Here is a 12,979-nt window from a genome sequence, read left to right as displayed (position 1 = left end):
CAGGCCTTGCAGTCTTTTGTGTGTATCCTGGCCACTGGGGAACCAAGTATAGGGCTCTGTTTGTCCATGAGTGATGCAGATGGGAATTCTGCAAGATAAGATTCAGGGTAGAGAATTAAGCATCATACTTGGTTTTCAAACCATATGCTTTCTTACAGCCCTGACACGGACATAGATACATCTGTATTAGGTGATCCCTTGGGTGCAGGTAGGACATGTAAAGCTTCTGTCTGGTCATGTAAGCTCTCAATCTGTAAGAGAGCAAGAGTTGTAGCTCCTTCCTCTTGCAGGGTGGCAAAGTCAATGTGGGGAGGTGCAGGAGTGACAGATGGCAACTGTGACTCAGTCAGCACTGAACGAAGGTGGAGAAGGCCCTGCTGCTCTCAGGGGATAGGCATAAGCTAAGTATCATCTACACATTAAACTCATAGGATATGACTGCAAATGCAGTTCAGATAGCCTCTCCATTTTATGGTAGAGGGATGCAGGTGTTGTGCTGCAGGTCTATAGTGAGAGGTACACAGGTGACCTTTTTTTTTCTCTTTTCCAAAGGACCTCAGCACTTTCTCCAGTAACTCCAGCACTACAGGCTCACTGACAGTTTGCTTTTTGTTCACAGTAGCCAGGAGAATCGTGAGGTGGGAGCTGCCTTCCCGTACTGCTCTTGGAACAGAACAAAGTTCCCAGCAATATTCAGTCAAATTAGAAGCAGGAAAGGAGGTTTTGGTGCTGAAATTAGGAAAACAGTAGCATGGATAGGGGAAGGAAACAGGGATAAAATAAATGGGGAAATTCAACAGCTTGATTGTCTTCATCTGTCACATATGCTTTGGTTTGCACACAGCTCCCTGGTTTTGCTCAGATGTTCCCCATCTCCTTAGTGCCGCCTGCAGCTGTGCTGCAGAGCTTGGAGTGGTGATGTGGTAAGACGAGTTTGTTTCCACATCTCCCAGGCACAACATAAGGCAGACCTGTAGGATGTGGCGAAAACTATAACAAGGCAGGAAGGGAAGGGCAAAATAAGAGTGTATCACACAGAAGGTTTCCTTTCAAAGCCACTGGACTGAAGCAGTCCAGGTATCCCTGCCTTGCTCAGCTAATTTTTAATTCTGCACCCCTGCATGTGATAGCCAAATGTCTTCTGTGGGAGGGGTTTATCTGAACTGTATCTGAACGTTTGCCTTTGCACAGTCCTAATAATGTGGCTGTAAACTTGATTTTTATTGGTAGTGCTGCAGTTAGATGGCTTATATCTGTATTACTGAAAAGTAGCACCAAAGTAGCCTTTCAGTCCCTCTCCCGTTTGCAACTTAGATACTTCTTTAGTCTGACCTGACCAAATGCTGACAATGTCTGACAAAACCAAATGCAAGGGGGTTCTGGTTTAGAGGAGGTGAGGTAGGACAGGTGGGACTGAGAAATACTATAAATGCAGTCCGTTCAGCCCCCTTCCACATTGCCTAAGGGTGGGAAATAGAAGATAGAACTATACTCTCTGGCATTCCCATATTTCTTTCTAACTTCTCCTGGATCAGTTGGGAATTTCACTGACCAGCCATCACAGATTCTACTACTGTCCTATGAAGGAGGAAAAGGAATAGCTCTGAAATGGCTTCACCTGATAAATGCAGGTAAACATTTGGGATGCAGGCAAGACGCTTAAGGTTTATGAAGACCATCAGAGATGCACCTTTTCAACTGCCGAAACGTGTTCCATGTTGATGTGGTTTCAGTTAGTTGCCTGAAGCCTTTTCTGGCTCAGTGTGTGCAGCCCTTGTATCTGTAATTTCCATTTGTGCTGGTGAGCTTGTGGTGTGTATTGTTTCCACCTAAGGTGGGAAGTGCACTGACACTGAAGCTTAGAAGATAATGGAGAAGAAAATTGTGTGTAACCAGACTCTTGATTACTCAAGAATATGCTTGTGGGAGGAGAGTGGGAAGGAACTGTGTTTCTGTCAGACATTAGAGATCAAAGACTGAACAGGTAATAAAATTGCTGGTAAAAAGTAAATGACCTGGCCCCCTCCAGGGGCATCCACCAAGCTCAGGTGGCAGCTGGCTGGCTGGCCTGGGGAAAGCATTTGCTCTTTGTACAACTGCTTCAGAAAACCCACTGCAGCAGATGGCTCTGGCTGGCTCTGTTGTTGACTGAGAGACTTAAGTACTGAATAAAGTGAAGATGCTGAAGCCTCCTTTCTCTGTATCCCATGGGTAAGCTACTCTGTTTTGGACTGAGGCACAACTAGAAAGAAACATATGGTGTTATCACAGCTGACTAGGAAATTTTTGCTTTGGGTTTTTGCTTGTTTTGTGGTTGTTTTTTCATATAAACGTGTTTTGAATGGGTTTTGACAAGCATCTCTACAGCAACCACGCTTCTACTGAAATAGGCAGGAGAATGCGAATATACTGTCTGGAAAGCGCTTCATATAAAAACACAGCTCGTTAAAATATATTCAGGGAAGGTAGACTGAACGTGTTAAGATCACAAAGGGAAAAGCTGTTAGGATGTGTATGGTAGTTAGTGGTTAATGGGTATCTGGTTTTGCACCATTTCTACAAAGCATGGATGGCAGGTAACGGCACTGAGAGTGTCTCCTTTGCAATTTGTTAATGTGCACAAAATTTGAGCAGACTGTTTAGCCCTTTTTAAAAAAATACTGTCTGATAGTCTCTGAAAATTGTTTTTGCATTTGCTCAGTTTAAAAATTGTATCACTGTACACTTAATGCCATTAGCTTTTTGGCTCTGGGCTTTTGCTTGGGCTTTTCACTTTGGCCTTGTAGCCTGAGCTGGTTCCAAGCTCACACACAGGGCTGCAGGCTCCATCCGAGCCAGAGCTGACTGATAACCTCCCGGTGTGTGCCGCCCTGGTACCTGCCCTTGGGCAGCGGGGCTTTCTGCACTGCGGAGTTCCTGGATTTCTCCTACATGTACAAGTGCTGTAGGAAACGGGAGCACTTACTGTTACAGGCACTTTAAAAGAGTCCATGGCACGTTCCCCTTAAATAACTTTATCTGTTCACTGATCCGTATGTGATCAGTGAGAAGATAATCGAGGCCTTAGTGTCTAACACGCCCGTGGTGCGGGGCAGGTGCGTCCTGCCCGCCGTCTCCCTCCCTTTAATATCCGCAGGTACCGATCTTTCCCCCGCCCCGCGGGCACCACCCCGGCGCTCAGCTTGGCACCCGGCGGCCGCCGTAGGTGTCGCGCTTCCGGCGTGCGGCCGGATGACGTGGCCGGGCGGAGCGGAAGTGGCGTCTCAGGTCGGCGTTGGCGGCGGGGCGCGGGCCGGCTCCGCGGCGGGGCCTGCTGCGTGCGCGCGGACGCCGAGGCCCGAGATGGCGGCGCCCGGGCTGCAGCTGTGCGCGGCAGCCGCGCTGCTCCCTCTGTTCCTCCTGTGCCTGCCGCTGCGCGCCCGCGCCGATGAGCACGAGCACACGGTGAGGCGGTGCCCGGCCTCCCCCGGGGGGCCCGCGGTGCTTGGGCCGCCGCCCCGACCTCCCCGGCCGCGGCCCTTGCTGCCAACGAGGGGCAGCGGCGTCCGCAGCGGCCCGGGGAGTGCGGCCGGGGAGTGACGGGCCGCGGCCTGGGTTGGGGGTGAGTGAGCGGGCGGGCGGCGGCCCTGGCGGGTGGTCCCGCCCAGCGGAGCTTTCTCCTTGTCTTCCCCGCTGTGTGGATTGTGTTGGCAGCGCGGGGCAGGTGTGGGCTATGTTCTCTCTCATTTGGTGTGAGCGTGACTTTCGGGGAAGCGCTGCCGGAGGTTTGTGATCCGTTCGGACATCCGTGTGTCGTCCGGGCGCGGTGCCGCTTAGATAGCGGTCGCGCGTCCCGCCTTTTCCCGGCGCAGATAAAAACCCTGCAGGTGCCGGTGCGTTGTTTGAAGAGGGCTGCCCGGCTGTTGGTGTTGTGCTCTGCGGGAGTGGCCGTTCCTTCCGGGAGGGTGTTTGCATTTGCTTCTGCACAGCGGTACAGTCCGGAGCTGCCTGCCCCGGGGGAGCCGCAGCCGGGTGACAGCCGGTTCCGGGGGATGGCGTGGGCCCGAGCTCAGGGCAGGGCGGAGCGCTCCGCCTGGGGCACTGCATGGATCCCGGAGGGAAAGGGTGCGAAAAACATAGCTTGAGCGCTCGCTTGTCAGTGTGAAGATAGGTGTTCCGAAGCGCTTGCAATGTCACCCGAACAGAATCTCTAAAAAGGAAGTACCAGTGTACGATTTTGCATCGGAGTGTTGTTTTCTGTGGCTTTTGATGTGGGAGGGTAGAAGTCTGCGATGAGCTGAGATGGGATTTTATCACCAGCCTTTTCTGAAAACCATCCCTGTTTCCTCGGAAGTGGAGTGGATTGGAGTGTGCCCATGATTAAATACAGTGTCTGTCTCTGTCAGAACTTTAATGCTCCTGAGAAGCCTGGTGGGTTAATGGTTGCTCGGTTTCTTTACATGACTTTCTCTAAGTAGGGTGTAGTAAGCTTAATAAATGTTTTTAATAAAACAGATAAATAGCATTGGTAGTTTGCATAAGCAGTCATTAATCAGTTGCCCAATTCGATGTATTTGTGAGGTGTGAAAGCTGTTTAGGATTGTTTTTATTTTTTAAAAAGCTATGGGAATTATCAGTGCTGCAGTTAATGACAGTAAAGTTAAGCTAACATTGAGGACTTTCAAGGAGCACGGACACTTTGAACGAGCTTAAGTCCCAGTTTTATTGCTGAACCGGCGTTTTGGTGTTGGGTGTCTGCTGAGGTGAGGTGGTTTTCGACTTAGCACTGTCTATTTTTGAAGGCTGTTTGACTTGAGGAATTACTAATTATTTATGTAATATTGGTAGTCTTCTGGGGAAAAAAGGATTTAGTAAAGCTATTGCTGAATTTATTTGGTTTTGAGCTCTCCCATCAAAAGGGAATTCTGATAGTTTTTAGATCTTCTGAATGATTATCTAAACAATTACCAATGGAAATCACAAATTCCTTTTGAAGGCTGGTCATTTTTTTCATCTGAATTACTGAACTCTTCCAGGCTCTCTCTCTCTTGGTTTAGTGTTCTCACTCGTGTGGCATCTGGCTTAGTAACATCACATGATAGGTTAGGAATAGTTGATGCAGGAAGATAGTTACCTTTTTTTGGAAAGCTGTCTCCTTGATTAGATATTTTGATACTTTAATATTGTTCAGGAGAGTAGAGTGGAAGTGTTAATAGCATGAGTGAAACATGAACAAGATTTTGTAATAGTACACTGATTTTGAGATTAAAAACCTGAAGGAAATGTTCCTTAAATACTGCATTTTAATGAATTTCAGTTTTGAATATGGCTGCAGTTGGAAGATTAATCTTTCGATAATCAAAGTGTTTTGTTAAATTTTGGAGGCTCTGCACACTTTTGGGGAAGTTTGAGGAAATACTAGTATACCAGTTCACAGCTTGGTAACTTCAAAATGTATATTTTCACTAATTTTAAGACTTGAGTCTTATTGGTAGGAATACACACCACTATGTGCTGCTGTTTCCTTGTTACTGCCTTAGTGTGCAGCTTCTGGGTGAAGGCGTGCCGCAGTTTACTTTTAACTGCTGATGTAGAGGGGCCTTATCTGTACCAAGCGTGCCGAACGTCTAGAAGCACTGACTTGAAGGTTTAATGCTCTGTGTTAGCAGGTCAATTTATTTACCGCTGCTATAACACATAGTAGCATACAATGTTTATAAAATAATACGTGTGCTATAATGCGTATTTTTGTGTTAATATAAATTGGCTGTTAATAGTTTATATATGTCCCTTTTAACTGTAGGACTGCATAAGCAAATATTATAAAGGGTAACTGTAAGAGGACTCCACATGAAGCTTTATGGTTGTACTAGTATTTCTGGAGTTTCTAGGTGTGGATAGCTTCATTGGATCAACAGCTAAATCCTTTGTCTTAAAATTGAAATAGCCTTTAAAAATGTATTTCCTTAGGAGAAGAGTAGTTAAAAATACAATTATAAGGTAGGGACATAGGTATTTAAAATCATTAGTAAGTGAAGAGAAGTTAGGATTTGACACAGCATTTAAAATCTTCATCGTCAAAAGGCAGTGCAGCACGGTAACTTCAGACTACAACAGAGCAATGTGTCAGAAACTAAGTGAAAACTTGTCTGCTGATTCTTTAACTGGTTTTCATTCTTCAGAGTGTGTCATGTGTCTACTTTTTGCCTGTATTCTGATAGTTGTACCGTTTATTGACAGTTGCCCTTTTACCTGTACAGCTGAGATGTTGGTAGCCTTACCACAATATATACTGATGCTGCAGAAGCAGGGGGGGTGGGCTCCTGCCGGGCTTCTGCTTTCACATCTTCTTTTACTAGACTTGTTGGAGTTGACAAAATATGCAAACCATAAAATTATTCTGATATATGCTGGGGGTTTTATTAGGGCAGAATGATCTAGGCAGTAGGTAGCATTTTAATTTTAACATTGCTTCAGTTTAACTATCAGTGCTTCGTAAGCATGAGAGTACAGGACAAACATTGAAAAACAAACAAAACCCAGCCTATACTGCATAGCAAAATTCCTAATTGATAGTGACTGAGTAAAGCATTTTTGTTGGACTTTAGTCTGATGAAGTATGTTAAAGCCACAAGCATGTAATAAAATAATGACTTTTGTATAGTATCTGTAACTTGTCAATTAGAGAAACACTGTAGAAAACATCTCTGTGCTTGTAAAGTACCTCTTTGCATACTAAGTTGTGTGTAGATGAGCAGCCAGATTCCTTTTGAAGTTCTAGTGGTTCCATTTTGAAGAGGTGAAATAAATGTCACGGAAGCAGGACGAGGTGTCCCTGAGCAACTTGTGCATCTAGGAAGCGTAGCAGTAAAAGCACTGCTTGTACAACAGTTCAGACTGTCCTTCTGGTGTAGTTCCAGCCACGGTTTGGTGAGGTCTACAATTCAGAGAGAAATGAAAAGATGTTACTGGAAATAATGTGTTTTATCCAAAGGAGAGCACAGGGCTGAAATCCACAATTTATGGGTTCAGGTTATGGGTGCGAGCTGCAAACATCAAGTATTGTCACAGTGCTTGACAGAATATCTGTAAGGTACTGGGACTAGAAGCCTGGGTTATTACTCACTGATTGGGTCTTACTTGCTGCCTCTCTTGTTTCCTGTCCTGTTTCTGCAGCTTTGCTCTGCCGGTAACACTTGGTTCTTTTCCCCTTGAAAGATGTGTGCTGGTGTTCAAGGAACTGTATTGTGGAAAGCCTCCCTCCAAACTTCAACTTGAGAAAAGGAGTAAGATGGCATACTTTCTGAAAGAAGCTATCCTGATTTGAATTTATTTTGCTGAGTCACCATTTAAGATTTGGTAGTTGTAGTCCTCTCTGGCCTTCCATAATTTTTTGCAAAGGGTTTTCATGGTTCAAAAAGGATTATCACAACCTTCCAGTCTCATATCCTTTTCTGCAGCTTTTTGTATCCTAACTTAATCTAGCCTTAATTGTTTTGTAGAATAAATAGTTTATTTCTAGGGCTACGATGCTAATTTCTGCAGTTGTGCAAAAAGAATATTAAGTTGCTTTCCACATCATGAGTGCCCTGTTGGGTTAAAGAAAAGAAAGATGCATGTACTGTGCTGAAAACAGCCTCAGTATTGCTATAGAATCATAGAATAGTTAGGGTTGGAAAGGACCTTAAGATCATCAAGTTCCAACCCCCCTGCCATGTGCAGGGCCACCTCACACTAAACCATGTCACTCAAGGCCTCGTCCAACCTGGCCTTGAACACTGCCAGGGATGGAGAATTCACAACTTCCTTGGGCAACCCATTCCAGTGCCTCACCACCCTTACAGTAAAGAACTTCCTCCTTATATCCAGTCTAAACTTCCCCTGTTTAAGTTTTAACCCATTACCCCTTGGCCTATCGCTACAGTCCCTAATGAAGAGTCCCTCCCCAGCATCCTTATAGACCCCCTTCAGATACTGGAAGGCTGCTATGAGGTCTCCACACAGCCTTCTCTTCTCCAGGCTGAACAGCCCCAACTTTCTCAGCCTGTCTTCATGCAGGAGGTGCTTCAGCCCCTTGATCATCCTCGTGGCCCTCCTCTGGACTTGTTCCAACAGTTCCATGTCCTCGTTATGTTGAGGACACCAGAACTGCACACAGTACTCCAAGTGAGGTCTCACAAGAGCAGAGTAGAGGGGCAGGGTCATGTCTTTCAACCTGCTGGTCACGCTCCTTTTGATGCAGCCCAGGATCCGGTTGGCTTTCTGGGCTGCGAGCACACACTGAAGCTGGCTCATGTTCATTTTCTCATCAGCCAACACCCCCAAGTCCTTCTCCACAGGGCTGCTCTGAATATCTTCTCTGCCGAACCTGCAGGTGTGCCTGGGATTGCTCTGACCCAGATATAGGACCTTGCACTTGGCATCAGTTTGAATAGTTTTTAAACCATAAGGTTATATGGAAATTGTCTTTGTATTAAACCAGTAGTTGTCATGGAAGAAGTCCATATGTACCAGGTCAAAGTGCAGAAGCTTCATGCTAGCTTATTATTCTGCAGGGGACTAGAATGGTTGTGTTACCTTTTTGCTGGTATAGATGGGTTTAACATGATTTTTGCTTGCACATGCACAACATCTCTCTAGCCCAGTGCTCTGAATAGATAGTGTGACCATGTTGTGCTGCTTTGAAGCAGATGTCCCCAGCTGCCATAAGGGCTGTAGCTGATAGGTGGTTAACACTTGAGGTGCACATTGGTCCTCCACCAACTGGGTGTCAGTTACAGAAAAAAGTGTTTGCAGGTTTGTCTCCCATTACTCAGATTGTACCAGCAAAAGGTAGGTAACTTGTGTTGGTGCTGAGACTTGTTCAGGCTGCCCCTGTGATTTTTCATAGTTCAAGTAGATTATGATATACTTGTCATGGTTTAACCCCAACCAGACAGCTTGTGCACTCACTCCCAGTGAGTGGTGCCGGGCTGGAAGCAATCGAGGCCCATGTCCGCCCACCCCTCCCCAGAGGCTCCCCCCCTTTCCCCTCTCCCAGAGGGATGGGGAGGAGAATTGAAAGAATGCGACTCCCAGGGGCTGAGATAAGAACAGTCCAGCAGCCAATGTACAACACAGATCACCACCGCTACCACCACTAACAATGATAAGAGATAATAGCAAGGGAAAAGAGTACAATACCACCCGGCGAACAAGTCCGACCCTGCAGACCCCCTGTCCTTCCGAGTAACTCCCAGTTACCTCCTGGGCATGATGTGCTGTGGTATGGAATACCTCTTTGGTCAGTTTGGGTCAGGTGTCCTGTGTCTGCTTCCTCCCGGCTTCCCCTCCTCCCTGGCAGAGCATGAGGCTCACAAAGTCCTTGGCCAAACCAAACCATCATTGTTATCAGCTCTGTTCCCAGCCCGAAAGTCAAAACATAGCACTGCACCAGCTACCAAGGAAGAGAAAAATGACTGCTACTGCTAAACCCAGGACAATACTCCATATAGTTACTGAAATTACTGAGCTGATACCAAGCTTAGTGCAGAAAGATGCGAAGCCAAACTTGCTAAGTACTACATTTTTCATAAATTACAGTAAGTAAAAGGTATTTCAAATTGTGTTTTGTAGTCTTCTCTCATATTTGGAATTAGTGAACTCTGAATTCTGGCACCATTACCAGGTTGTTAAATGCCTGTGTCTTTGAGCTATATGCAGTGTATAGTTCCTTCACACGAACCAAAACCAGAGGAGTTTGCTGAGGTGTACTAGGGCAGAAATTGCAGCATCTTATTTGTTGATCTTTTTTGCTTTATCGGTTACTATATTCTTAATAGGATACCTGTGTCCATATTCTGGCATGTGAAAAGCTGCGTTTCCACCATCTACTTCTCTGTAAACAAGTCAGGAAGAAGAATGAAGAAAAATAAAAATAATTTCTGAAATAGTAGTAGTTTGTACATTGAAGTCAGTCCTTCATGTTAGAAAGATGTTTGGCACTTGTTTTCTGAAGGGATGAATATGCAATTCCATTGATGCATAAGTGTAACTCTAGGTATTAGATTTATGTCACTAAAATTATCTAGAGTCAACTCTGCAGATCATTAATTTTACTTCAAATTATTTTACTGTTTGACATTAATACTTGCTGTGTTGCAAGCCTCAGTAGTTTAGATACAGCTGTAATAGGAGTATGTTTAAGAACACTGTGGCAGTGATGGGTCAGATAGTGGCTGAAGACTCCTACATGTGGAGAGCAGGAAATGTTTTTTTACATCTCTTACCATGACAGCTGTTCTTGGTGATCTTAACGAACTTGTTGAGCACATGATATGGATGTTCTTGCACTTTGTAGTTGACTTCCTCTCTTGTTTGTTCCCTCCCTGTATTGACAGGGAGTTCTTGGTACTTTTCTCATGTTCTCGGATCTGGTGCAGTCTCAGTGAATCAGAAGTATTTTGTTTGCTGCTGATCCAGCAGAAGATAGGGAAACAATCACACTTACAACTGGTTATGCAAGTTTTCTGTCTTTGTATAGCAATTTATGAAAAAGACCATTGGACTCTTCACACCCTGTCTTACTCTGTGTTGGTTTTGACTATGAGTTATTGCTGATTTGCCTACTAAGGTTAATGGAAGGCAATAGGATTTTGATTCGCTCTGTTGCATTCAGAGCTCAGAGGGTACAATTGAACAGTTGCTCATCAGCCAATAGCAAAACCATAAAAATGAGAATTCAGGGTTCTTTGGTTTTGTCATTTTGTCCAGTGTGTCGAAGGCTGATCGGTCCCTGATAAAATGAGAATAGTTTCTTCTGTGTGTTCTTTCTGCCAAGAATGCAAGATGGAGCTACAGAGCTGGAATTTTCTTCCTGTTTTCTATGATTCCAAGTTTTCCGCGGTTTGCAGATTCCGCATATAGAGTGGTTTGGGTTGGAAGAAAGCTGAAAGATCATCTAGTTCCATCCCTGCCCAATCCAGCCTGCCTTGAACACTTCCAGGGATGGAGCATCCATAACTTCTCTGGGCAACCTGCTCTGGTGTCTCACTGCCCTCGTGCTGAAGGAAGATAGAATTTGACAGAAGTTGAAACTACTGCAAGACTGACAACAAATGTGCTGACCAATATCTGACTGGCACTGCTACAGCGTACCTGAGTGCTGTGGCTCCCCTTGTGACCAGGGCTTTATTTAGCACTGTATTTTATGTTACCTCTCTCATAATGTGACATTTTTGCATATTTGTTTGCCTTCTCTGAACCTGGAAGTCCTTTTAGAGAGGTGACAAAACGGTACTCCAAGATATGCTTGTTCTTTGTCTTGCCTAAATAAGAATTATTTTCCTGTGTGTCAACACTGTTCTTTGTTGTAGGTGCTTTGATATTTGTGAAGGCAGTAATACCACCACAAACGTGAACCTTTTGATAGCCCCGAGTTCTTGCCAGCAAATTACCCTACCAGTAGGGTAGGATGAGATATGTCATGACAGCAATATATTCAAATGTGAAGGATCATCCTTATAATGGGTAATGAGCAAAACCCAACTGTCATGGTTTAAGACCAGCCAGCAACCCAGAACCACGCAGCCGCTCGCTCACTCCCAGCCCTTCCTCCCCCCACTCCCAGAGGGATGGGGAGGAGAATCACAAGAATGAAACTCCCACGGGCTGAGATAAGAACAGTCCAATAACTAAGGTATAACACAAAACCACTGCTGCTACCACCAATAATAATAATGATAAGGGAAATAAGGGAAGAGAATACAACCGCTCACCACCTGCCAACCAATACCCAGCCCGACCCAAATGGCGATCTAGCCTTCCAGGTAACTGCCCCCGGTTTATATAGTGGGCATGACGTGCTGTGGTAAGGAATACCTCTTTGGTTAGTTTGGGTCAGGTGTCCTGTCTCTGATTCCTCCTGGCTTCCCCTCCTCCCTGGCAGAGCATGAGGCTCAGAAAGTCCTTGGTCAGAGTAAACATTACTGAGCAGCAGCTAAAAACATCGGCGTTATCAGCATTGTTCCCAGGCTGAGAGTCAAAAACACAGCATTGAACCAGCTACTAAGACTGAGAAAAATGTCTGCTACTGCTGAACCCAGGACATAATATAGGACAAATACAGGGAGAGGAAAATCAGATTCTGCTAGACACCCCCTCCTTCCCTCTCAAATTCAGGCTGATGAATTAAGTTGCTTAATCTGGGTTTCTTACTACAGACCTCTTAATTTTGTGAGGGCACTGGGAGCAGCTGATGGTCTGCAAATTGCTGTGACTAGGGACTTGCTGATTGTGAGTGAGGTATAGCTGGGAATGGCTGAGGTGCTGTGATAATTTATGTAGCAGCCGTGAACAGATTTCTCTTACAGTGTTCTGGGATGCTTGTAAGAAAGGGAGAAGTAATAAATGTAGGTTATATTCTTTGCGTATGTTTTAGCTGATCCCTTATGTCTCCAGAGGAGACTGATGGCATCTTGGAGTCATTGTGGGAAAAGCCTGTAGGCCCTGAAGGAGGTCTAAGCATCATGCAGATAAGAGACAAACACAGACCAAATTTATTATTGCAGATGTTGTAATTACAGTGTAGATCAGAAAATGTAACAAGATTTTTGAACAATGTGTTCTTAAGAAGTTGGTATTTGTTGCTTGAAGATGATCTGGTATAATTCCAAAAATAGAGAGGTCCCAACTCAGTATGAAGTAGGCTGGAAACAAGAAGCTAATTAAAGCAGTGGTCAGTCCTTACTTTATTCAGGCACTGACAAAGATGAATTCACAGACCTAATGATGTTGTCATATTCTGTTACTGAAAGTTGGGCAGAGACATAGCTCAGTTCTCACGTAAGCTGTTGCATTGCAAGGATTAATGCCAAAGTAGGCTCTTGACAAGTTAAGACCATTTTGAGACATGGCTGAAAATACATTCTGCAGCTGTTAGGGAAAGAAACAGAAGATGTGCTAGGCATAACACACTAGAAAGATACAGACCAAATTGTCCCTTGTTACATGTGCAAGAGCT

The 12,979-nt window shown here is 45.0% G+C and overlaps 1 protein-coding gene across 1 annotated transcript in view; it reads left to right on the top strand.

Moving 5' to 3' along the window:
• Nucleotides 1–3,258: 3,258 nt before the first annotated feature.
• The window catches only part of TM9SF3 (transmembrane 9 superfamily member 3), a 54,680-nt gene continuing 44,959 nt past the window's right edge, over nucleotides 3,259–12,979 (top strand). The window contains exon 1 of the mRNA XM_061358718.1: nucleotides 3,259–3,444. Within this exon, the coding sequence (XP_061214702.1) occupies nucleotides 3,343–3,444 (102 nt within the window). The 5' untranslated portion in view covers nucleotides 3,259–3,342. The remainder of the gene's footprint in view (nucleotides 3,445–12,979) is intronic.

The sequence above is a fragment of the Neopsephotus bourkii genome, unplaced genomic scaffold (genome assembly GCF_033783945.1).
Source record: "Neopsephotus bourkii isolate Nb327-2 ecotype Australia unplaced genomic scaffold, CSIRO-AGI_Nbou_v1 NB_951, whole genome shotgun sequence".
NCBI lineage: Eukaryota > Metazoa > Chordata > Aves > Psittaciformes > Psittacidae > Neopsephotus > Neopsephotus bourkii.
Note: the sequence above shows the minus strand (reverse complement) of the source record. Positions and strands in the feature narration are given on the sequence as shown.